Source organism: Ascaphus truei, chromosome 10 (genome assembly GCF_040206685.1).
Source record: "Ascaphus truei isolate aAscTru1 chromosome 10, aAscTru1.hap1, whole genome shotgun sequence".
Lineage (NCBI taxonomy): Eukaryota > Metazoa > Chordata > Amphibia > Anura > Ascaphidae > Ascaphus > Ascaphus truei.
The window spans coordinates 15,597,107-15,623,684 of NC_134492.1; the positions used below are offsets into that span (position 1 = coordinate 15,597,107).

The 26,578-nt window shown below is 45.0% G+C and overlaps 1 protein-coding gene across 20 annotated transcripts in view; it reads right to left on the bottom strand.

Annotated features, from left to right (window-relative positions):
* The window catches only part of NFIA (nuclear factor I A), a 426,576-nt gene that overhangs the window by 44,018 nt on the left and 355,980 nt on the right, over positions 1-26,578 (bottom strand). For 11 of the 20 annotated variants that reach the window (XM_075615989.1, XM_075615977.1, XM_075615980.1 and 8 more), the window contains 3 exons: positions 9,753-9,785; positions 5,441-5,619; positions 795-960 (listed from right to left, as the gene is read on the bottom strand). In XM_075615989.1, coding sequence (XP_075472104.1) covers positions 795-960; positions 5,441-5,619; positions 9,753-9,785 — 378 coding nt within the window. The remainder of the gene's footprint in view (positions 1-794; positions 961-5,440; positions 5,620-9,752; positions 9,786-26,578) is intronic. The other 9 variants (XM_075615981.1, XM_075615990.1, XM_075615983.1 and 6 more) reach the window with 3 other exon arrangements.

Consider the following 26,578-nt stretch of genomic DNA (forward strand, 5'->3'; position numbering starts at 1 on the left):
ACATTTGTTCCAACAGGCTCAGGAAAAAAACCATGTGTGGACTGCAAAGTGGTTATGTATCATAGTCTCCTAGATCAGGGGCAGCCAACTCCGGTCCTCAAGAGCTACCAACAGGTCAGGTTCTCCGGATATCCCAGCTTCAGCACAGGTGGCTCAATCAGTGATTAAGCCACCTGTGCTGAAGCAGGGATATCCTGAAAAACTAGGCAAATTCCGCCAATTTAGTTTCCCGGATTTCTCCCCCCCCCCCAGATTTTCACCCCAAAATCCATTTCGCGGTTTCAAATCCGCAAACGAATTTCGTCGGTTCCAATCCGCGCGGATTCCTCAAAACCCACCATTGGCTACAACCCGTGGACGGATTTGTAGAATTCCAATCCGCGGATTCAGAAATCCGCCAACGGATGACTAAATCCGCGGATTGAATGCTACAAATCCATCCGCGGGTTGCGGAATCCACGGAGTGTATTGGTAATAATAATTTTAAAAACCCGCAAACCGCGAATCGCTCTTTTTGAGATTGATCCGCTGAAATCCCCGGACCAAAGGAACCGGCCGCTCCGCTGTGGATCCAAATCCGCCAAAACTTTTTGCCTATCTCTACTGAAAACCTGACCTATTGGTATCTCTTGAGGACTGGAATTGGCTACCCGTGAATAACTGTTGTTTGTGTTTTTTTTTGTTTTTTTTTAACCAGTTTTGCAGTCAAAAATGTTTTGTTGAAAAGCCCCAAATCTCTGGCCCTTTCTATGTTGTTCCCAGTCGTGTGCTGCACACATTATGTGCATACTTACTCGGTGATGTGGGAGAGGAGGCTCCTCCTTCCGTAGACGTAGTTGGAGGCTTTGTGTCTGGCACTGGCAGAGGCACAGGCCTGGCCATTGGTGGCGGAGGAGGTGGTGGCAACATTGGAGTAGGAAGGAATGGGTTGTGCACCTTGCCTTGGCTGCTACCATTGGGCTGTGAAAGAAATGAAGAACATACTTCAGTAATCAACTACACCGAAAGGAAGAACACAGTGTGACGGACGATAAACAGCAGAGTTCAGGTCATGGCAAAGAAAGTTCAACACTGTTAATGGAACAAGCACTAAAAGTTTGCAGTAAATGCAAATGTTTGCAAAATAATGTGTTGCTTATGAAACTTGAAGGTTTCTATGAAATCCAAAATGTATTTATCCATCTCAATAGAATTCACATAATTGGGAAGGAAATATTGGACTTTGAGAAGGAAAAGCTAATCTATAAAGGTTGACATACCCTCAAACCCATTGAGCTCTTTGGAAATATTGTAGCTACAAAAAAAAAAAAATCCAAAGTTCATTGGAGAACAGGTGTTCTTCTTTTTTATGGGGGGTTAAGTAAAACTAGAGAATGTTATAAGTAAATAAATTAGATTATGAGTTCTTCCTAGTCATGGCAGTGTATTATTCTAATGGGTTGACTGAATTTTAGCCCTCCATTCTTTAAGATAGGATGCGGCTTCTTCATGTTAGAACAGGCCCTGAGCATAATAATAATTATTATATTTGTATGGCACCGGCATATTCCGCATCGCAGTACAATATGTGGGTGGGAGGACATTGTAGCTATATGTTAAGACAACAGCAAGGAGGTCCCTGCCCCAATGAGCTTACAATTAGAATAAATGGAGCACAGAGGCCTCTCTATAATGAGGAAGCAGCTTCACAGCATCTGGACCAGGGGGGTTGGTAATCTAACTGGAAGGTTCATTGAATGGTGGGTTCATGCTGATGTAAGTATGTCAACCATAGAGTCACGTTCTGTATATGTTCAATGTGCTTTAGTACTGGGATGAAACACTAATGTAAAACTATTGCAGGGATTCCACAAGCATAATTATGTACATTTTAATCAATTTACTGTAATCCAGGTTATTTCTCAATGATTATTTTTTTTTTGCTAGTTGCCCTATTTTTTTCAATCGTGTGAATAAACTAGAAAGTGTGGAGTATTTTCATTTAGATCCCGCACCCTATAACAGGGGGGCTCAACTTCAGTCCTAAAGGGCCACCAACAGGTCAGGTTTTAAGGATATCCCAGCATTCGCACAGGTGGCTCAATCCGTGGCTCAGTCGAAGACTGAGGACTGATTGAGCCACCTGTGCTGACGCAGGGACCGATTGAGCAACCTCTGCTGAAGCTGGGATATCCTTAAAACCTGCCCTGTTGGTGAGGTCTTAAGGACTGGAGTTGAGCACCCCTGCCTTAGAGCAAAAGTGGAATAAAACTCTAGTCTCTTGCTCTGGCTTATACAGTTCAGTTGTGTTTGGCTTGTCTGTATATTTAACATTTTATGAGATCAAGTAGCAAGATTAATTTATGGAGCAACAGAATTTGGGAGGCTGTGTACTCTTAGTCTGACAATATCAGTTCTGACAACAGTCAACAAATTGATTTGCTTTTCAGGCAGTCTGGTACTGCATGTACTGAGCAGAGAATAAGAGGCAACGGAAATTAGACCAGAGGATTAACAAACTTGTATCTGTCCGCCCTCAAAGGCTTTAAAAATGAGTCTACTTCAATACATAAATACAATTGTGCAAAGCTTAACCCTTAATGCCTTCTGGTTTCCCCTAAACTGTGCTGATTGGCCAGTTGGCTATTACTCTAGGATAGGGTTAGTGGTAACAAGTACCACAAGAAACAAACACAGAGAACTATGTAAAGACTATTTTCTCAATGAAGAAACAGAACTTTGGGAAGCTTGATGTGTATTGGTGTCCGGTATTCATTAACAGATAGTAAAAAAAAAATATGTGTGTAAATGTAAAGTAGACTGCAAAAGAGCAGCTTAATAATGACACACACGATTGATGAAAAATTGATGGGGGAAAAAAACTTTAATCTGTGGATTTAGTTGTAATTTACCATTTTCAACTATTTCAAAAATGACAAATCCAGAGATAATGGTGTTTGGATAAAAGTAGAGTCAAAAGAGTTATAAACATATCTGCTAAAACATGATATTGGTATTTCATGGGCAATGTGTAAAAAAAAAAAAAAGGTTTATTTGCACAAAATATATTTTTAAACCTCCAATGCACTCTCTTAAACCCACATTTATGGGGTTCTCCCAACTTGGACTACTCCTCAGGCTCCAAGAAATAGGACTGTTTAAAAAGATGCATTTGTTCCCCTTCAAATATGGCTGCTATCAGATTCCTGTCCCTTTGCTTCTTAGGTCACAGTTACCCAATGGTACATTGGCAGTTTCCTGGCACCAAGGTGCACAACAATGCTGGTACAGGTAGTCCTCGTTATCCAACGTTTCACTTTACAGCGAATGGCATATCCAACGCTTTACAATGCAACCCTTTGGGCAGTTTTTTGACACCGGAATGCGTTATCCAACGCTCACCGCCACTGATTAACATGGGACTCACTTTACAACGATTTCACTATCCAACACTACTTCCAGAACGGATTCCGTTGGATAACCGAGGACTGCCTGTACTGTATGTCAACTGGAGAAGGCTCCTAGTGGCAACACAGCAGTAAGTAGCACTCACAGACCTTCCAGTTAAAACAATGTAAACAAAGGTATTAAGCAACACAGACTGTTGTTTAAGGAAACCTGTACAGCAAACATGGAGCATAGATTTCTGTAGTCCATAACTGGAAGAACAACACAGTGCTGGACCCTCAAGGCCTGGAAGGGGGTAACCCTACTTCACAGAATGTTTAAATTAATTCTTTATCATTACAGTATCTAAGCCACTCTATTGCATTCTGTGCACCACATATAACTTAACTCCTAGGACCAAAGTGAACTCATTCCAGTGACATGTTTAAGGGGTCTCATCTGTGTAATTGATATAGTTTTTTTTAACCCAAATCTGACATCTACAAGTATTTTTTTAAAGAGGTGTTTGATTTCCTCTGACTGCTCCTTTCTGTGTGATCAGCAACACTTGTATGGTCAGTGTCCCCTCACCTTATCTTTATTGGCTCTCTGATAAAGACAGAATGGGATAAGGGTAAAGAAAACCCTTAACTGACAAACACTTCCCCATCCTAAGAAATTCCACTGGCTGACTGTGGGATAGCACCTTTAAAACACATGTCCAGAGCATATGAGTAAAATTATATTATTTTAGCTAAAATACAATTAATAAGACATCAAAAGACATATAATCAGAAAATGCACTAAAAGTCAAAAGCTTTTTCATGGCGTTTGCTAAATATTTTACTTTATGTACAGATTAGTAGACAAGATAAATACAACTCATAAGAAATTATACTAGAGATATCTGAAGTTCAAGTAGTGGTCATCTTAAGAGCTAAGTATATAAATAACTTTACAGACCTAAAACATCTGTCTTTTGACAAGTTGTTAAATATCATTTAGCAATGGCCATTTAATTTTGTTAGCTTTACCCGGTCCTTCCCCTCAGAAGGATTTGATTTATATGTTCAGTAGATAGATTTTTTTTTTATCCACAGTTCTGTGTCCAAAAGGGTCAGTTGAAATAATTTTATTTAGTATCTCTATAAAATATAATGAATCAAAAGTTGATTTATCAACATATTACTTCAGTGAAGTAAATAACTCCTGGTTCACGCCAATGTTTACACCATTACACACGTGGATACTTAAATTATTAAACTGTTAGTTTAGTGGTAAATCAATCAAGTAATGATCATGTAATTACAGGACACATTAGATGACCAATATAATATAGGTTGAGATTAAATAGAGTGGCAGCAGGCTGGGAGGAAGTGTAAGAGGAGCTGATTTATTTAAACCAACATTTCCGTCCCATATTGGAAACTGATAAAGGTTCAGCATTACACCGAAACGTTAGTTTAAATGTGTCGGTCACTCTTACTCGTCATCCTATCCTAGGGTGCTACTCTACTTCATCTACAGTCCGTTTTACCGTCTGATCAGCAGTGGGGAGTCTGGCACACTTTCTATAAATATTGTTATTTTTTTAAATAAGTGTTGTTATTTTGTGTGCAATACAATATAAGAACAGACACCATGTATCATCTTACGTGTCGCAAAAGGGTAAACAAGTTTTGATACAAACTGGAGTTAGAATGAGTTTCAGGTTGCCCGTTCAAAGGATCGTCATCAATAAAATGTCACACTAGGGGGGGGGGGGGGGGGAACAGTATATAAGGCCCATAAATCTGGGGCATTATTTTAACTTAAGCATTATTCTTAGCACATTGGAAATGACTCCCTGTGTGTAGAGTGTGGAAACGGTGATGTTCACCAACACTTCAGCTCCTTTACTGCCGAGGTGCCGGATTCATTTTGCAAACCACCAATGGAGTATCTCAAGGCTAAGCAGGACCTAGCTCGCCTGACACACAATGCTAAAGACTCTTCACACACTTTGCTGAAAGAAGCTGTTATGTGACATGTGGCAGACACTTCTGAAGTACTGTAGTAAAAACCGTTTCCTTACATTTAGGAACCCCACCTGTCCAGACTGCTGACTAGCGTCGGGGCAGACAAGTTGGACAAACTCTTTCAGAGACTCCTGAGGGTGGTAGCGGATTGCTGGGTGTGAGAAGTATGGCCCAGGCTGTTGGATAATGGGTGATGTTGGAAAATGGAGAGTCGATGGAGGTGCATGTGGACTTCCTATAGGATAGAAAACAAACAATGCATGATTAGTAGTGCTTGTTATGGCAATTCAACGGTTCAAATAAAGGTCTACAATCTCTTCTCCGAACATACATCACATCTCGAAGACCATCCTTTTGATATTATTTAAACAAAGAACGCCTTTGAAACAGGTGTTTACTTTGTGTGACTGATAAATAGTATCCGTCATGAACATTTTCAATGCTGATTTCAAACTCTTTATTGGATGTTGAAATGATAAATATAGTGTTAGAAATATAATTTTTACTTTTACACTATAAAATACATATTAAATATAGAAAAATAACCTTGAAAATCAATAATTACGGTGAAATGCTTCCCAAATTCCAGGCAACTACAGGTATGTGAAGAATCTAACATTAAATACAATAATGTAATGAATACTGCAGAGAATTCCTTTAAAAAAAAAGACTACAAATCCTTTAAACAGCCCAGAGATGTAAACCCTTTAAAATATCATTTGTTCACGTTGGTGCTAATGACAAACCCCACCTTCAACATTCTCCATGCCCATTATTCCTACAGTATGTTAACATAGTGGAGAGTCAATGTTTCCAGCTCTGGTGGGAATAACGGAGCTCAGCTAATCTTATGTTTAATGTCCCCTTTGCAGAACGACTTCGAAAAACATATTGTAGTTATCATAAAGTGAAAGCACTCTACTACAGGGATGGCCAACTTCAGTCCTCAAGGGCCACCAAACAGGTCAGGTTTTCAGGATATCCCTGCTTCAGCACAGGTGGCCCAGTCGTTGACTGAGCCACTGATTGAGCAACCTGAGCTGAAGCAGGGAAATTCTTAAACCCTGACCTGTTGGTGGGCCTTGAGGACTGGAGTTGGCCACCCCTGCTCTACTATATAAAGACCTCATGATTGTTTATGATATATATATCAAAAAATAAATAGATGATACCGTTCTGTGGCTAACAAAATGCTTTTATTTGTGCGAGCTTTCGAGATACACTGATCTCTTCTTCCGGCGATGTTACAATGAATGAAGCAAGCAAAGGGTATACTATAAACAGTGTATATTGGAATGTTATCTGTGCTGGTCCTTCCCCCCGGGGGAAGTATTGCTGTAGCTCTGACTACTTAACATTACATGCAAATCAACAGGACTGTAAAAGAAAGAAATCACTAATTAATATCGGTGCATTTTATCACACATAGAATAGCAAATCATCTGTGGATTTGATACAGTAAGAAGTCTTTCGACCTATAACAGTGAGACCTTACTTCTGGATATATGGTATATGTTAAAACAGCATGTCCGCATTGCTACATTTTATATCCCTTCTTTACTGGGACTCTTTACTGGAAGACTACAAGCACCAGATGCACTAAGCTCTGTTAGGCTATTTTAACCTAAATTACCGTTATTTGTAATGCTTGGCCACTAAAGAGAATACCCTAACGTTAACCCAGTGTTACTCCTTGAAATAACAGATGGTTACATTTTTATGACTGTTGGCACTAAAATGCAAAAGAGGTGTTTCCCCCCCCAAACATCGCATATCTCCTAAAGGCCATTTAGGTTAGCACAGGGATTTAACCCGAGGTTATTTAGATCATACCGAAAGCTGGCATTACTCTCATCCAGACTGGGGAGTGAGGAGAGAGAGTGGGGAGAGAGAGTGGGGAGATAGAGAGTGGGGAGAGAGAGAGTGGGGAGAGAGAGAGTGGGGAGAGAGAGAGTGGGGAGAGAGAGTGGGGAGAGAGAGAGTGGGGAGAGAGAGAGTGGGGAGAGAGAGAGAGTGGGGAGAGAGAGAGTGGGGAGAGAGAGAGTGGGGAGAGAGAGTGGGGAGAGAGAGTGGGGAGAGAGTCAGTGTGAGTGTGCGCTTGGGGAGGTGTAAATAGCACTTGTGACAAATAGGAATCTCTTTCTCTCTCTGCAATTAGCAGTGCTAACTAACTTAACCTTAAGCCTACGCACATGAGTTAAATGATGGCCGTTGTTTTTGCATATAATTACCTTTGTGGATATACGTTAAACTCAGGGAAAATAATGTCCGTTACTAATTTAGGTAACCTGACGTTATTTGCCCTGATATAACGGAGCTTAGTGCATCTGAGCCCAAGTGTGGACAATGTCAGCTTTTTATTAGCATTGTCTAAGAACATGGGAGTGACAACCTATATATTACACCAGATTTATAAAAGGATCACAGGCGATTACACACACTTTTTTGTTGTTGTAATTTTACCTGTTCAACAAGAACACGCATTTCAAAATCAACTAAACATACAACTCTGAAACCAAAATAGTAATTTAAAGAAAATCTGATGTTGCCTTAAAGAAAAATGTAAATAGGCTAACCACGGTATGTGTCACCCCTAATGAGTTCACTAAAATGATGGCTGTACAATGCAAATTGGCCACACTTGATTAGTACAGGGGTTCTTAACTCCTGTCCTCAAGACAGGTCCCCAACAGGTCAGACTTTCAGGATATCCCTGCTTCAGCACATGTAGCTCAATCAGTGGCACCTTGCTTCAGCACAGGTGGCTCAATCAGTCAAAAACTGAGCCACCTGTGCTGAAGCTGGGATATCTTTAAAACCTGACCTGTTGGGGTGGCTTGAGGACTGGAGTTGGGAACCTCTGGGTTAACACATGTTCTCTGTTATCTTTTCTCATAGAACATTTTTTTCTTTGGAAAACAATTAAAAACCCAATCATTTGGTATATTATATTTAAGCTGCTGAAATAATTTTTAAATGTCTGCCATAACCCATTTCTTGCAATGAGGGCTGCAATCCAAAGCAGCATTGTAGTGATTACAACAGTGGTTTCAATTTTAGAGGCTAACATCTGGAAACACAATACTGTTTAGCAAAATAAAATAAGGAATGACCCAATCAAAAAACACGTTTCCTATAAAGCTACCAGTAACCAAAGCTGGCTGCTTACATATTCTTCCACTGTTGCATTTTGAACACTCTAATTGGGTTATTATCGCAAATGACATTTTATGGTTGTTTTCTTTAACTTTTACACCCATGTAAAACGTCTATAATTATACATAGTATTCTGCACGGTAGAAGGAGAATAAATATTCTTGTTGGTAACTAATGTGGCAGATGCTTTCACATTGTTGTTTTTGTTGTATCATTGTTTAAGTTTTAATATCAAAACCAGGGGAGGGCAAGTCCAGTCCTCGAGGACTTTTTTATATATATATTTGAATTTTCTTGATAACCTAAACCAGGGGAGGGAAACTCCAGGGCCACCAACAGGTCAGGTTTTCAGGATATCCCTGCTTCAGCACAAGTGGCTCAATCTGTGGCTCAGTCAATAGCTGAGCCACCTGTGCTGAATCAAGGATATCCTGAAAACCTGACCTGTTGGTGGCCCTGGAGTTTCCCTCCCCTGGTTTAGGTTATCAAGAAAATTCAAATATATATATAAAAAAATTGAAGTATCTACCAACTACAACAGATGCCAACAGGACACCGTGGCTTATATCTATCAAAAGTCATGCAGTGCTGGGGCTAAACATTGCACCAAATGTATCAATTAAAAAATCCATCTGACATCAATGTGATTTTTGTAAATATATATCCAGCACAAGTTTTACCCCAGAATTGCACCACTGATACATGTCTCCTGTGAGCCTATGTACTAAGATTTCATGTACTGTACCATTTTTTTGTGCGTCAAAATGTCAGTGCTGCAAATTAATGCAAACCTTCACAACAAATGTGTGTTTTGTGTGTTAAGAGTTTACACACATGACAATTTTGTTGTTTTTTTAAATGATTTTTGACGCATCCATCGTGTTGATTACCAGATTGATACCATTTTAATTAGAACAGAATCATGTGTGTTTTGATGTATAACTAGTATTCGTAAATACCAATCATTAGTGTAATATTATTTATAATAGTCATTCTGTGAAAAGAAAACATTTTTTTTTAAACCTATATAATGAAACATCCGTGTCGCGTCAAATACATTTTTGGGCTGATACATAGCAACTTTATTCTGCTATAACAATATAAAACAGACTATTTCAAATTTTCGCCAGGTTCAACTTGGAGGACGATTTTGACGCACTGTTAATTGATTTTGTGGCGCACAGAAATAATTTTTTTTTTTTTAGTACATACCATTTACATCTGTACGCCAGACGCAGTCCATTTCTGTGCGGCAAAACAAATAAAAAAAACATCATTTTTGACGCAGCTGGCGCAGATGGAGAAATTTGAGGTTAGTACATAAACGCACACAAGCGCAATAGAAATTGAGTTTGACATGCGCCATATTTGAGTCAAAAAAGCTGTTTGCGACGCTTAGTACATAGGCCTTTAGGTGTGTACTGTACATTTCTGGCTGTGGCTACACATGTAAAACATTTAAATGATGAAGAAAGGTGATGTTGCTGCGGAGACAATGTACCACAACGCTCTGAATATAAAGTAGATGCACTATACATTGGTGTGTGTACTCTTTACAAGTGTCCTGCTTGTGTTAATAGAAGGTTCGCCACAGACCGAGATCTGGGGAAACTAAATGACACGGATTAATACAAAATATTACATGCACTGTATGTGTCTGCCTATGTTTCCGCTGAAAGCAGCTGGCATGTGTGTGCTTAAATCCTAGGACGTTCTGCTCCTGCTAATATCAAACCAGTTGCTTAAGTAGCTATGTGCAGTTTTTCACATTAAACTCACTTGCAACTTAAAGTAATTAAAATGTATGTAGGACAGATGTTACAAAAATATTGTATTTCAACATTTTGCAAGCATTTAAAAGTCTTTCAACGGATCAAAAGTAAATGGACAATAACCTTGTCGCCCCTCTGCTCCAATTTCCACCTCTGATACAGCCTCTTTGGAGACTAGTTGAAGAGCCCTGGTATATGCACTTGCTTATATTAGAAAGCTTAAAGCATGCTGAGATGAAACACAGTAAGTGCAAACTCTCTGTGTCAATACTGCTGACATGTGCGTCGGTGTGCGGAAAATGTACATCTTCAATACACAACGCCACCAGAGTTCATAAATGCGATGCTTGGTTTCTGGTAGCAAAGCAGTTTACAGCAGCAACCCCAACTGGTGGTCCCTGGAGCGGAACTTCCCCCCCCCTCATATTTCCCATTTTTGGGGACCACCGTTTCCCATCCTGCAAAGAAAGAAATGGGGCAGCCGAGTTTGCTGCTTTTAGCAATCTCTCCCCTTTATACAACCTCCCCTTTCTTATAGGGGTTAAGAAAGAGCTGGATATGTCTGGGAAGAGGATATCATTCCCATGGCACAAACACATGAGGACGTCTGGTGAGCAATAGTGATTTTAAACAATTATCGTTGTTGCTTTTGCTCTCCTTATGTGCTTTTCTGTGCTCTCTCTAGAGCAGGGGGGCTCACATCCAGTCCTCAGGCCCCTCCAACAGGTTGGGTCTCCAGGAGATCCCAGCTTCAGCACAGGTGGCTCAATCAGAGGCTCAGTCAAAGACTGAGCTACTGATTGGGCCACCTGTGCTGAAGCTGGAATATCCTTAAAACCGAACCTGTTGGGGGGTCTTGAAGACTGGAGTTGAGCACCCCTGCTTAGAGCAGTGTTTCTCAACCTTTTCTTCCCACAGGGACCCCCCTATTGAGATGATCCAATGGCTGGAAGTAGCTCAACATTGTCTCAATTTTCACATTGATTTAAATTCCAATAAAACTAGGTAGAAACTGAAAACAAGTATCGAATTACAATATCATTTCATTCTGACAGTTACAGTGCTACCATCAATCATGACTGTAAATGTAATATTCAGGGTTTCTGTTATTTGAAATATATGGCAACATCTGTCATCAGCAATAGGCTCAGAGAACATGGCAGCATTTGGGTTGATGCACTAAAAACACACACCATTTGTTTTTTTCCACAGGGTGCCCTCAAGGTTAGTCTGGGGCACCCCCGGGTGACATGCCACTCTGGTTGAGAAACACTTCTTTAGAGTGAAAGCACCCACTTTGTGTCCCAGTGCCAGCTGAATTTGGACTAGTCGTTTTATATACCTGTGCCCTGGAGCACCATACATTAGATTGTAAGCTCTTCAGGCCAGTGGTTTGGAGAAACAATGATGTGAAAAGAATATTTAACTGCTTAAAACATGTGCTTTAGCATACATGTTTTATAACTCAGCCCTGACCAGCCCTACATACTTTTTTCATTTACCTATGAATTGGTGGCATCTGGAAAATGGTTTTCCCGCATACATTTGGAAAGTTATCCAGCATATCTTATGCTCTAAAATATGCTAGTTATAAAAAAAAATGTGTTACATGGAATGATTCTTTTGCAATGCCAGTAAAAGTGTTAGAGAAATGGTGCTTTCCTTTGAGAGAAAAGTCACAGTAACATATAAGAATTCAGGTATGTAATGAACCAAGGCAGATCTGTGCAATATTACACACATTTTTCGTCAATGTTTTATTTGCTTACAAGACGTTTTTAGGGTAAAAATAAATAAATATTAACATCTACTTTATCTAAATTCTTTTGCAGAATCACCACCTTTGAAGTGTTCCTCTGGTGACTAAAGTCACTTGAACTGTCTGTTCTTTGATTATTTGGTTCTACATTTGCAGCATATGAAAATGAACTGCTCAACACAGTAATATGTTTTTACCAATGGGAAGGAAACCGCTTGTTTTGCTTTCATTATTTTACATATATGTTGGAAAACTTTTAGTTTTTTAGCCCAGCTTCTTACAAAGATGCCTCCAGTTGGTGAAATTACTTTAGCAGGTTTTAAGTGAAAACGCTACAAATAACAAAAGTAGCACAATAATGATTCCGTTGATCGTGTTTTTATTCCGCTAGGAGCTAACAGACACATCCTGCTGTGAAGGAACATGAGCAAAAGAAGATGGTTTATTTTTTTTTACTATAAAGCCATCATTTGTTATAAAACAAATAGATTGACAGAAAAACTAGGGAGTACCTCCCTGAAAAGGTTCAATTTGCTATAGGTTATTTTAACATGACAAATTACATGAGCTGCTCTCTTGAACTATCAACAGAGACTCTATCCAACGCGCAATCAGGGCCACTGACAGCGAGGGAGAGCAAGGACAGCTGTCGGGCCCGGCGGCTGCTGGGGGCCAAGCCGCCCGGAGCTGAAATTTGGGCCTGGCCAGAGGTCAGGCCAAACTTCTGCATCCGGCTGCAGGGCCCCAGGTTGCAGCCAGGCCCCAGCTCTCTCCGGCTCCTGCAGGCCTGCCTCTCTTCCCCTCTCTTTAGTTGGTGCACATCGGAAGCTGGCCCTGACTTTCATCCGGCCCCAGCTTCCGGCCAGCACCAGCGGGAGTGAGGCCCAGCATGGGAGAGAGAGGTCCGCAGCGGGCGAAAAGGCCACAGGGGCTGGGGAGAGCCAGGGCTCGGCGGCCTCAGACCAGCAGCAAGGTAAGTGTGCGTTGCATGTTGTATGCGTGTGTTGCATGTTGTGTGCGTGTGTTGCATGTTGTGTGTGTGTATGTTGCACTTTGTGTATGCTGCATTTTCTGTGCGTTTGTGTGGGTATGGTGGGAGGGGAATTGTATGGGTATCGGGGGGGGGGGGAGGATTGTGGGAGCATGGGGCAATTAAGTGGTAGTGGAGAGAGGGGGTGGAAGAAGGAGGTGAGGAAGGAGAGAGAGAAATACATGGGGAGAGGGGGGGATAGAGGAGGTGGCTGGCGAGTGTGTGAAAGGGTGGAGGTAAAGGGCTCGCAAGGCCGCTGACGTGGGGGGGGGGGGGGGGGCCCTGTCAAAACTCTAGTCCTGAGCCCCAGGAAGTCTGTCGGCGGCCCTGGGCGCAATGATGCATACTGCAAGTGTAGGGGCTTACTAACCCCATTGGGTGCCTTGTACAATTCTGCAGAATAGTTCTGCATAACCTCCTCCGTTGTTAAATGATGGAAACTAAGACACAGATCCACGATGCTCTGCCAGGTCCCTTAATGTGACGGTACCCTAACTTAACATTAACAAGACTAACGGTGTATCTTTAACGGACAATAACATAACGCAAAGCCATGTTTTCTCTCGTAAAGAACTAAAACAGCCATTAGTGATAATGATAGACTTTAGTGGATATGTGATGTAATTTGTATGTTAGGGTTAATGGTGGGACTTAACATTACGTTAGTTAGGTCAGGGGGGCTCAAATCAGTCCATAAGGCCCCCCCCCCAACAGGTCAGGTTTTCAGGATATTCCTGCGTCAGCACAGGTGGCTCAATCAGTCCCAGCTTCAGCACAGGTGGCTCAAACAGTCCTTGCTTCAGCACAGGTAGCTCAATCTTGAGCCACCTGTGCTGAAGCTGGGATCTCCTGAAAACCTGACCTGTTGAGGGGGATGGGGAGGGGCTTGAGGGCTGGAGTTGAGCATACCTAAATTTAGCGTTACTCACATCCAGACCCTGAAATGGCACGTTGCAGGCCCTGGATGGGTGTAACACCCCCGTTAGGTATGATTTAACTAACATACAGTAGAGCTATTTCCCTCTCCTCTTCGCGCTCTCTCATTTTGGGTTAGACATATTTCGGGGTCTGGAGCAAGCAACGCTATAGTGTACTTAATGTCATGTTGTTGGAAGATAAGGCAATGCTATGCTACAGTAACATGACATAAAGCCGACGCTAATGAGATGTAGAACAGCAGTGGTTTAGGCATATATTAGCTTTGAGGATACGGTTAACCTCAGGGAACAGAACGCCCCTTCCTGTTTTAGGTTTATGAGCCCTGATTTAATGTAACTTTATGGATTTAGCCACATGGGGGTAATTCAGAAAGCTGGAGACAGTTTGATACGAAGACATGGACTCTCTTATTGACTTGAATGGAATCCAGCGCTTACTGACCTGCTCCCTAAATCTGAACAAGCACCTTTATGCTGCCTGTGTAATAGTTAATTTTTTCATGCAGTGGAAGATTCTTTTTGTGTGTTGGAGGACACACGGGGCCGTTAGGAACACTCCTTCAATGATTGGGGGTCTCACAATAAAATATCTGCCTGTGTTCTCCACACACCACAAGCTTTACAACGTTTCCGTTTAGCCACACTCCGTTTTGTTTTACCCGACACCGTGTTTATTTCCAAGTGCTATAAACAAGCAAATCTTTTTCTTTTAATATCCACTCTTCAAATTACAAACTGTTTAAGCAGCATAAAGAAATAATAAGTTAAAAAAGAGCTTAAATTCACTTCATTTTCATTGCTCTGCAAGGTGTAGTTGGTATATATATATATATATATATATATATATATATATATATATATATATATATATATATATACATACATACATACATACATACATACATACATACACACATATATATACTGCATTTTACCACAAAAATACTGAATCCTTTAAAATGTTACACACATTTTGTTTTTAATAATATCTATAGTAGATCTCTGATGGAAGGGCCCTAAACCGAGACAGGTATTTCCCCCCTTTTTAAACCTTTCCTGTTGTAGAGGGTCTGCAGGGTTTCAAATGAATCCCTCCCTAATGATGGTTTCTTTGAAACATAAAAGTCTCGTTTTGTTTTTTTAAATAATCCCCTGGTCCTGCTACGACCTTCACACAGTCCTCCTTCCCAGTGCCTGCATAGCCTTAGTAAGCAGTATGTGCACATTTATCACAACCTTCTCCCTCGGGTAAAAACGCTACATGTGTATTTTGCAGAAAATGTAAATCTTGGCTGTAAATCGATAATAATGTATATGAAACAACTGAGAAATGTGGCCAGTCAATTAAAAGAAAATGATACCAGCACTCAGACAAATGTGCAGCAACGTAAGATAGAGCACTTAGGCGCAGGTCCACAGAGGTCCGCCAACGCGAGGCTTATAACCGGGTTATTTTCCCTGAGGTTAACGCATATCCACAGAGCTAATTGTATGCAAAAACAACAGCAGATATATATCTCATTAGCATAGGCTAGAGCAGGGATGCGCAAAGTTTTCGCCTGGCGCCCCCCTGCCTGCTCTCCTCGTTGCCAAGGCGACACGTGGCAAATGACACCATGGATCATGTGATGTCACGTCACGTGACCCCCGCGGCGTCATGTCCACGCGTCGCCCAAAGCTGTCTGACTCGAGGAAAGGGAGTTACAGAGGCCTCACGCGGAATCCCTGGCATTTCATTTAAATGCTTCGGGGAACAGCGCAGGGCCTCTGTAACCCCACCACACACGAAAATCTTGCCTTCTCTGCCCCCCCAGTTTGCGCACCCCTGGGCTAGAGAACGAGTGAGCCCTATTTTTACAACGGACCAAGTGACTTGCATACCTCCCCCATACCCTCCTTTATACAGCATGTGGAGAGACACACCTGTTAACAAAACAGAACCCACCTGAGACACCCGAGAAATATGCTAATTTAAATCATTTGAACATACTTAGCATATTTCCTAGGTATCTCCGCTGCTGTTCAGTTTTGTTCACAGGTACAGTATCTTCATCTTATTAGAAAGCATTACAAACAAGTCCATACATAAGACCCCAGGATGCTTCATATAGGACTTCATAGAAGTGCGAGAACAGGCACAAAGGGTTAAGTGCTAATGCAGCCCGCTCTCACCTACGCAGAAACTGTAAACCACATGAAAAAGAGCTGCCTTTTACTGCTGCCTCTTAAGTACCTGTGAAATCTATATTTTAATGGTTTTTCACGTAATGCAGTCAACAGACATGTGACAATAGTATTCCTTTTGTTATATTTTGAAACTCTGTACAGAAGGAAGGAGCTGAGTGATTTGGTATAGTACACATCTGTGAAACGCTGGATATGAGATCCCATTGCTAGATTACCTGATACAGACGCAACCACTTTAATTATAGGGCAGTTAGACTTTTCCACCGCAGGAGGCTGGGGAGGTTCAAATCCTTGATTTTTATCTTAATTTGCTCCTGCTTTCGACTAATTAAAAACAGGACTCCTCTGTGTACTTTGCTATATTTTTTTTATTATTACTTTGCTTGAATCTGCTGAACCCCGGGAGCAGGACAGGCTCTGTCTAATCATCAGGAGTCTCCACGTTCACTGGCTGGCGCTTCAGAGCAGGGGTGTTCAACTCCAGTCGTCAAGACCCTCCCACCAGGTCAGGTTTTCAGCATATCCCAGCTTCTGCACAGGTGGCTCAATCAGTGGCTCAGTCAAAGACTGAGCCTCCTGTGCTGAAGCAGGGCCTGATTGAGCCTCCTGTGCTGAAGCAGGGATACCCTGAAAACCTGACCTGTTGGCAGGTGTTGAGGACTGGAGTTGAGCACCCCTGCCTCATAGTATACAGATAATGAAAAGCATAACAAATGAAGGGGGAGAGTGGGGCAAGGGGGGGGAAAGTGGGGCAGGGGGGGTGTGAGTGGGGCAGGGGGGGTGTGAGTGGGGCAGGGGGGGGAGAGTGGGGCAGGGGGGGGGAGAGTGGGGCAGGGGGGGGGGGGGAGAGTGGGGCAGGGGGGGGGGGGAGAGTGGGGCAGGGGGGGGGGAGAGTGGGGCAGGGGGGGGGAGAGTGGGGCAGGGGGGGGGGAGAGTGGGGCAGGGGGGGGGGAGAGTGGGGCAGGGGGGGGGGGGAGAGGGGGCCGGGGGGGGGAGAGTGGGGCAGGGGGGGGGGGGAGAGTGGGGCGGGGGGGGGGAGAGTGGGGCAGGGGGGGGGGGGAGAGTGGGGCAGGGGGGGGGGGGAGAGTGGGGCAGGGGGGGGGGAGAGTGGGGCAGGGGGGGGGGGAGAGTGGGGCAGGGGGGGGGGGAGAGTGGGGCAGGGGGGGGGGGAGAGTGGGGCAGGGGGGGGGGGAGAGTGGGGCAGGGGGGGGGGAGAGTGGGGCAGGGGGGGGGGAGAGTGGGGCAGGGGGGGGGGAGAGTGGGGCAGGGGGGGGGAGAGTGGGGCAGGGGGGGGGGAGAGTGGGGCAGGGGGGGAGAGTGGGGCAGGGGGGGGAGAGTGGGGCAGGGGGGGAGAGTGGGGCAGGGGGGGGGAGAGTGGGGCAGGGGGGGGGGTGGAGTGGGGCAGGGGGGGGGGTGGAGTGGGGCAGGAGGGGGGGGTGGAGTGGGGCAGAGGGGGGGAGAGAGTGGGAAGGGGGGGGAGAGAGTGGGACAGGGGGGGAGAGAGTGGGGCAGGGGGGGGAGAGTGGGGCAGGGGGGGGGAGAGTGGGGCAGGGGGGGGAGAGTGGGGCAGGGGGGGGGAGAGTGGGGCAGGGGGGGGGGAGAGTGGGGCAGGGGGGGGGAGAGTGGGGCAGGGGGGGGGAGAGTGGGGCAGGGGGGGGGAGAGTGGGGCAGGGGGGGGGAGAGTGGGGCAGGGGGGGGGAGAGTGGGGCAGGGGGGGGGAGAGTGGGGCAGGGGGGGGAGAGTGGGGCAGGGGGGGGGAGAGTGGGGCAGGGGGGGGAGAGTGGGGCAGGGGGGGGAGAGTGGGGCAGGGGGGGGAGAGTGGGGCAGGGGGGGGGAGAGTGGGGCAGGGGGGGGGGGGAGAGTGGGGCAGGGGGGGGAGAGTGGGGCAGGGGGGGGGGGGAGAGTGGGGCAGGGGGGGGGGAGAGTGGGGCAGGGGGGGGGGGAGAGTGGGGCAGGGGGGGGGGGAGAGTGGGGCAGGGGGGGGGGAGAGTGGGGCAGGGGGGGGGGGGAGAGTGGGGCAGGGGGGGGGGAGAGTGGGGCAGGGGGGGGGGGGGAGAGGGGGCCGGGGGGGGGGAGAGTGGGGCAGGGGGGGGGGAGAGTGGGGCGGGGGGGGGGAGAGTGGGGCGGGGGGGGGGAGAGTGGGGCAGGGGGGGGGGGAGAGTGGGGCAGGGGGGGGGGGGGAGAGTGGGGCAGGGGGGGGGTGGAGAGTGGGGCAGGGGGGGGGAGTGGGGCAGGGGGGGGGGGAGAGTGGGGCAGGGGGGGGGAGAGTGGGGCAGGGGGGGGGGAGAGTGGGGCAGGGGGGGGAGAGTGGGGCAGGGGGGGGGTGGAGTGGGGCAGGAGGGGGGGGTGGAGTGGGGCAGAGGGGGGGAGAGAGTGGGAAGGGGGGGGAGAGAGTGGGACAGGGGGGGAGAGAGTGGGGCAGGGGGGGGAGAGTGGGGCAGGGGGGGGGAGAGTGGGGCAGGGGGGGGAGAGTGGGGCAGGGGGGGGGGAGAGTGGGGCAGGGGGGGGAGAGTGGGGCAGGGGGGGGAGAGTGGGGCAGGGGGGGGGAGAGTGGGGCAGGGGGGGGAGAGTGGGGCAGGGGGGGGGAGAGTGGGGCAGGGGGGGGGAGAGTGGGGCAGGGGGGGGGAGAGTGGGGCAGGGGGGGGAGAGTGGGGCAGGGGGGGGGAGAGTGGGGCAGGGGGGGGAGAGTGGGGCAGGGGGGGGAGAGTGGGGCAGGGGGGGGGAGAGTGGGGCAGGGGGGGGGGAGAGTGGGGCAGGGGGGGGAGAGTGGGGCAGGGGGGGGAGAGTGGGGCAGGGGGGGGGGAGAGTGGGGCAGGGGTGGGGAGAGTGGGGCAGGGGGGGGGGAGAGTGGGGCAGGGGGGGGAGAGTGGGGCAGGGGGGGGGAGAGTGGGGCAGGGGGGGAGAGAGTGGGGCAGGGGGGGGAGTGGGGCAGGGGGGGAGAGAGTGGGGAAGGGGGGGGAGAGTGGGGAAGGGCGGGGGAGAGTGGGGAAGGGGGGGGGAGAGTGGGGAAGGGGGGAGATAAAACTTCTGCTTTAACATATGCCCTAAACGATGTACTGCATTGTATACTGCATGCTTCACACTATATTGGTAATGTCAAAATAGAAAAAGGAAATCAGGAAAAAGCAACTCGGGCTGCTCCTAGGTAATGGGGACTGGGAGAAAAAACGGCAAAAAGTGGGTGCTACAGGCATCCTTGATAAAGGTGCACTGCACCGAAACATTGCAGACTTGTATAGTCATTAAATTACCTTTTTGCATTCATTCTATCTGTACCATTTTTTGGTGTGCTTGGCTCCCTCTGTGTGACACTATATTGGGCCATATTTACATAAGTGCCATTAAGAAGTGTTTCTCCATACGGCACATTCCATGCTGGAAACCACCTTAGAGCCCCATTCAAGTCAATGGGTCACAAAGGGCCATATTTACTAAGCGATGCTACTCCATAAGACATCTTACAGACCATTTATTTGAATGGGCGGCATATTTTTAAAATTTCGTGATGGAAGGTGTCTTATGGAGTTATATTGCTTAGCAAATATAGCCCAGGACCACAAATGGTGTAGGACAGGCGCTTCAGCTTAGCTAAGACGTTGTTTCGTTTGCTGGGTGTTAGATTACATCTTTTACCATACCGGATACACCTAAGCAGCACTTATTAACTTACCATGTAACTGTGTTTGGCTTCATGGTGTAAATGAGCCATACATAAAACAAACATTTATAGCATTCCAAACCTGAGGAAACCTAAGCAGTGACCGGTCATAAAAATACCTGCATTAAACCAAGTCGCCCTTTGTGACCAGGTATTATAAGCTACTTCTGTCTGTTGAACATTACATTCCCAGTATGTTTTATGTGTTTGAACGTAACACCACACACAGGTAAAGGTTACTGTATCACTGCATATAAATGTCTGATTATGCAGATCAGCCCTAGTCTAAGTTCTTGAATAATAGCATTAATAGTATTAAGAGTAACCATTCCCTCGTGAAGTGGTTCTGCTAGACCGCTCATAGCTTTGTACAATGTAAGTATCGTGAAAAAAAATGTGAGCCATCTTCAGACTTCTTTTATATTGAAAACTGTGTAAAATCTAGGTTTCTACAGAATAATAAGTCTCTGTTTTCACAAATTGTTGGATTTATGCAACAAACCTGGCCTGTCACCCCAATGGCTAATTTGGCTTTGCAGTGCTACAGTACTCTATATAACCCAAAATTGTATAAGCCAGCCACTTTCTTACTCCAAACTTGCACAGCAAGTGTTAGGTCACATTACACAACACTGATCACACTCTTCCTACGTTCAATGTATTTGTCATCTAGATTGACCCTATTAGAGCACTAATTGGGTGCGCCATCATTCCGGCTGATGTGAAATGCTTTCAAACCTCATAACAGCTGTGTTTATCGGAAATATGAAGAGTGACTCTTTAATAGGGAGAGTTGGCAATCCTCCAAGTTCTTCAAGTGAATTTGCACCCTAGTGCATAATGCAAGATATAAGCAAAGAAAACTAAACAAGCCTTTTCTACCTCATCAGATAGTATGATCAAAGCAGTTACTCACAACAGCTTTTTCACTAGCTGCTGGGAACGTAATGGTATCCATTAGTGAGGTACACTTGCAGACTAAATCCTACAAAAACTGAGAGCATGCCTCCTCTATTTCAGGAGTGGCCAACTCCAGTCCTCAAGAGCTACCAACAGGTCAGGTTTTCAGGATATCCCTACTTCAGCACAGGTGGCTCAGTCTATGACTGCACCAGCTGTGCTGAAGCAGGGAAATTCTGAAAACCTGACCTGTTGGGGGGGGGGGAGGGTCTTGAGGACTGCAGTTGGCTACCCCTGCTCTATATAATATGGCTGGGATTGGGGTTTAGCTAACATGTATTTACAAGAAAGAATATAATCAGAAAGCTATTAGAGGAACTCATTTATTAATCCACCAACTCGAGTGAACAAGACAGTTTTCAAGGATGTTTGAATTGTCTGATAAGCACACAAATTAATAATGGCTGGTTAAAGATTCATACTACAGTTTGTACCATGTTCACGGTTTCTGGCAGTGCCTACTGCTAATTGTTCCTCCCACACTGACAACCCTTCACGTTTCCAGCAATGCTATCACTCTGGAAACACAGTAAAACATATTACTGCAAAACAATTAAATTGTAACACCTTCATGAAATGACAACTGAATCAAATACCATGAAAATGGGAAGAAAACACTTTGCATTAGAGGTGACAGAATTGCACTTTGACACTAAAGAGGGGCTGGTTATAGGGTTTGTGACACTGAATTGATATATTGCTGCTAAGTTAATAGGAGCCTACATTCCGATTTGCCATATCTGTGTTCTTTTCGTATTTTCTGTAGATGGCTAGTGGATACTATATAAACATCATTAAAGTTACAAACCCATGCTGCAGTAATTCATTTAACTTTTTCATGATTTATAGTTCTGTCAATAAGAACAAATCCTGGGGCTTAAGTGTGGATTCCATATTTTAAGTACTAAATGTCGAGTCTAGAAGGAAAATGGTCAGTATTTCACCCAAGTTAAATTTGTTTTCAATAACCTTTTCTCCTAACCCCGTGACTCCCAGAAGGGGGTTCGGGGACCCCTAAGGGTTTTTGAGGTGTCTCCAAGGGGTACTTAAAAAAACCCAAAATGAATGGCTGACACTAGGCAGTATAGTGAGTTTTTGAGCCCGTGTGGGGACTTTGCCATTAGTAAGGCTCCAAACTGCAACTTAGCATGGGAGGTAAAGCTGTCAATAACAGGAGGACCTTCCAAAGTCACTCCCCACAATGCTTTGCACCTTCAGAGGCAAGACATTATGGGGCGTGACTTTGAAAGTTCCCTCAGTGATTTACAGATTTACTACCTATGCGTTTTGCACACACTGAGGTACTTACTCATACATCCGACTGCTGATTGGCTTGCAAAGTGGTCGGGCCCGATTTCAAGGCGAATATATACTTTCCCATATAACTGTATTGAAAAAAATGTTGCCTTATAATCACCCAAACCTGGTATTTGGGGGCTTATTCAGCGTGTGTTCCCCACACGAGCTCAGAACACTATACTGCCTGGAATCAGTCAAAAAGTTTTACAAGCTGTTTGATTAGAAGGCAATAAGATTTATTAATTAGGGGTTTGTGGAACAAATATTTTCTAGCAGGGGGTGCACAATGTAAAAAAGGTTGGGACCCCTTGTTCTAACCTATGTACAATACACCACTGCGGGCATTAAAAGCATTGTGTTGCAAGTCACTTTAATGAAGAATGGGTTCAACCAGAGCAAGGATGTTCTAGGGCAGGGGACCGCAATCTTTTTTTCTGTGCCCCCTTGCCGGCTCTTCCCCTCTCTTCGTGCCCCCCCCCCTCTCACCTTGGCTCCGGCGTCATGACATCACATTGCTGTGGCAACGTGACGTAACGTGACCTCGCGGCATCATTTGACGCGTCTCCAGGAGCAACGTAAGTGCAGTTTACAGAGGTTTTCGCTGCTTCCTTGGCACTTAATTCAAGTGCCTTCGGGAAGTGCGCAGGGGCTCTGTAAAACCCGCGCCCCCCGCAATCTCACGCCCCCCATCCATGGAGCTTTTAGCAAACTCTGCCACTGTTAATATCGGTGACACAAAAGCAGCCCTATAAGTTGCATCGCTTGCTTTATTTTTTTTGTGCTAGGATTGAAGCAGGGGTCTCCGAAACTGAACCCCATTAATTTCAGCTCCGGAGACCCCATTCTTCCAGAGATTTACCTCTGTAGGGGTGCCGGTATCTCTGCAGCCAGGGAACTTGTGTGCCTAAGGATATGGCGGCGTTTAAATGTCCCGCATCACACTGGCCAATAGAAAGCCATGACATCATCCCTTGCGGCCTCCTATTGGCCCGCGTAACCTGGACATTTAAACTCCATCGAGATACCTGGAACCCCTATGGGAGGTCAGTATCTCTGGAAGCAGGCGGGTCCCCATAGCTGAAATTAACGGGGTTCTGCCCCAGAGACTCCCTGCTTCAATCCTAGAACATAAAAAAAAGGGGGAAAGCAAGCAATGCAACCTGTAGGACCGCTCTAAATCCTTGTGCAAAGATCCAATTACTGGAATTGGTTTGTCAATCAGTCTGCGCTCTCGCTATTATATCTCATGATGAAAACCTTTAGCAGGTTAAGTGACCAAACATCTTGTTGCTCTAACCGATCTTCATTGGAAGAACATGTTAGCTCAACCACACAACCCTTTTAGAAGTATGCAGCAGGGATGTCAAATTAACTCAGCGTGGTGTCTCTCTCATCTATCTGTGTGCAAATTATTATTGTAATAGAGCTTTTAGTTATGCGTTCGCCTAGTAATTATTGAACTGTTACACAAAGGGAAGCTGAGCAAGCATTGGCCTTTATGAGACATTCTCAGCATGAGGTTATACAGTTAATTTAAAATAGTACTAATCTCGGCTCTTCAATCACAGACAAATGGGCAGAACAATCTCTTCTTTAAATATTTTCTAGGTTCTAGTGAAACTCTCCTCAAAGTAAGGGCACAACTCTAATTAAGGGGTTTATGACTTTTGTTTAATTGTAGTTTTAACAGATTGCCTGTTTTTCCAGGCAGCTCTGCAATAACAATTAGCAGTATTAGTGCTAAGGCAATTAATTAAAAAAATACCAGGTTATTATTCTAAGTTATCTGTCAAAAGGTTACCATATCGTGGCTCTGAATCCCCAGAAGTGTCATCGTGCATTTTTATTGTATATTGCTATTAATACAATGTACAATAATATTTGAAAGAGTCTAATAGAGTTGGGGGAAAAGGAACTTCTGCTGGTGATAATGATCTGTTTTAGGCCGTGCACATTCAGAGAGCACCTCGCACCTCACAGTATCTCCCAACAAGGACGTTCAAATGATCTAAACTTCTCTATGGTCGGTTACAAAGGGCTTCTATACTTTGAATTGTGGGTGTTTTTAGATACATACTGCACAAGAAAGGAGAAGAAAAAAAGGAGGAATAGTAAAGACAAAAAAGAGGTGGGTCATGTAGAAAACGGGCGGGGGGGGCTCAACTCCAGTCCTCCAGATCACCCCCCCCCCAACAGGTTAGGGTATAAGCATATACCTGCTTCAACACAGGTGGCTCAATCACTGGCTCAGTCAAAGACAGGGACTGATTGAGCCACCTGTGCTGAAGCTGGGTCCTAATGGAATTTTCTAACCTGAATGTGGCATAGAGAAGGAGGTAGGAACGGCGGTGCCACTGCCACGAGAGGAAAGATGGAGACCGGACTGCTGGCTTCACGGTCCACACAAATTTATTGTAGGCACATAAAATGTAGCAAGAGAAACCTCTAACCTGAATGTGGACAAGTTAGTGGGGCTAGGTGGGATACATCCAAGGACATTAAAAAAAAGCTTAGGAGGTGCTGCCAATAGCATACCTTGCAATAAATTAACAAGTTACTGTCAACAGCTGTAGTTCCAGATGACAGTAGAAGAGAAAATGTGGAACTAGGGAAAATCATAGCCAGTGAGTCTGTCGGTAGTGGGCAAATTAATGGAAGCAGTGTTTAAAAAATTGTTAAATATCTTATATCCAACAACTTACAAGATCTCAGGCAGTATTGATTTACTGGAGGGAGATCATTTTTGACTGGGTGTGGTTATAGTTTAGGAGCAGTAGATATAGCATACAGGCATACCCCGCATTAACGTACGCATTGGGTCCAGAGCATGTATGTAAAGTGAAAATGTACTTAAAGTGAAGCACCACCTTTTTCCCACTTATCGATGCTTCGGTACAGGCAGGGAGTCGGTATTTCTGTTCAGGACATGCTGACAGGCGCATGCGCGAGCTGCCGTTTGCCTATTGGGCGAGGGGAATCAGCGTGTCACTACTACGGCAGTCTGTAGGGCAGAATAAGTGTCCGTACTCGCGAAGCGAGAGTACGGACACAGGGAATGGGGCTATTGAAAATATGTCCTTACTCGCGAGTGTACTTAAAGTGAGTGTCCTTAAACCGGGGTATGCCTGTACCTAGTTTAATAAGGACTTTGACACTATTCCACATGGAAGATTGATAAACAAGTGGGCTTGGGATTGGATTCTAAGGCGCTTGAATGAATAGATATTGGCTGAAGGATAGGCGACAGAGTTGTGGTAAAGGGAGTACATTCAGATGAGGGAAAGGTTACCAGTGGAGCTGCTCAGGGATCTATAGTTTAACCTGTGCTCTTTAATATCTTTATTAGTGACAACACTAATGGTCTTGGATGGAAAGTATGCCTTTTGGCTGATGATACAAAGATAAGCAGGTCCATGTTAGGACCTGAAACGTCGCTACCGTCTCTATGCTGTTCCTAAAATAAATTGGATTCCTTTTGCAAATCACTGTGTAAGTAGCATTCTACTTGGTTTGAGGGAAGACTGCTATATCCTTCATTGTGATATATCAGGTTCTGAACAATATCATGATAATCTAGCAGTGGGTCTCATTATATTCAACCTTAATGACAATGTTAGCATTACTAGACCATTTTCCAAGCTGGTGTAGATTTGAGATGTGTAAAAGCAACACACACACTTGGGCCCATATTCACAAAAGGGTGTTGCGCTTTAACCCGCATTAACTCCCTTTCAAATGAATGGGAGTAAAGATGTGCTAAAGCTTAGCGCCCTATGGGCCCTTGTATCTTACAGTAAGGCAGTAAGTGGCACAGCTACCGTATGCCTTCATTGCTCAGTAATGTCTTCCTTTGGCCTCATTTATAGACAGTGCTAAATAACTTAATATATGTACATTTTGAAAAGACCAGAGAGATGTGTTTTAGTGAGTTAGTTATCAAGGTGACATTCTCCAAACTGATGAAAACGGGAAAGACTAATGATCCCTTCCCTGGCTTCTAATGAAACGGGGTAAGTATAGTTTAATTATTCTTTTCTAAGAAAAAAAAAAACTCATTCCGAAGTTAGCGAACAAAGGGAAGCTTGTGAGAGAGGCAGGGGTGGAATCTCCTAGTGCGGGGAGAGGAAGTGGGGGTGAAATGAGGAGCTGCAGGCAGATTGTAACACCTACAAGTACATTGCTTCCAAGAGGACACACATTGATGAGACATAGAAATGGCATAGACAAGCTACGTGATTTTTATGAGCTCTAATGAATGGTAAAGAGCTTTTGCTACTGGGGGAAAATGTACCCTGGAGAGATACTTCCTCCAGAGTTTGTGAGCACACATGGAAACGCAGATTACTTTCACCATGAAAATGTGTCAGTCTCACATGTTGCATTAGGGCAGGGGTGCTCAGCTCTGGTCCTCAACCTCCCCCCCTCCTCCAACAGA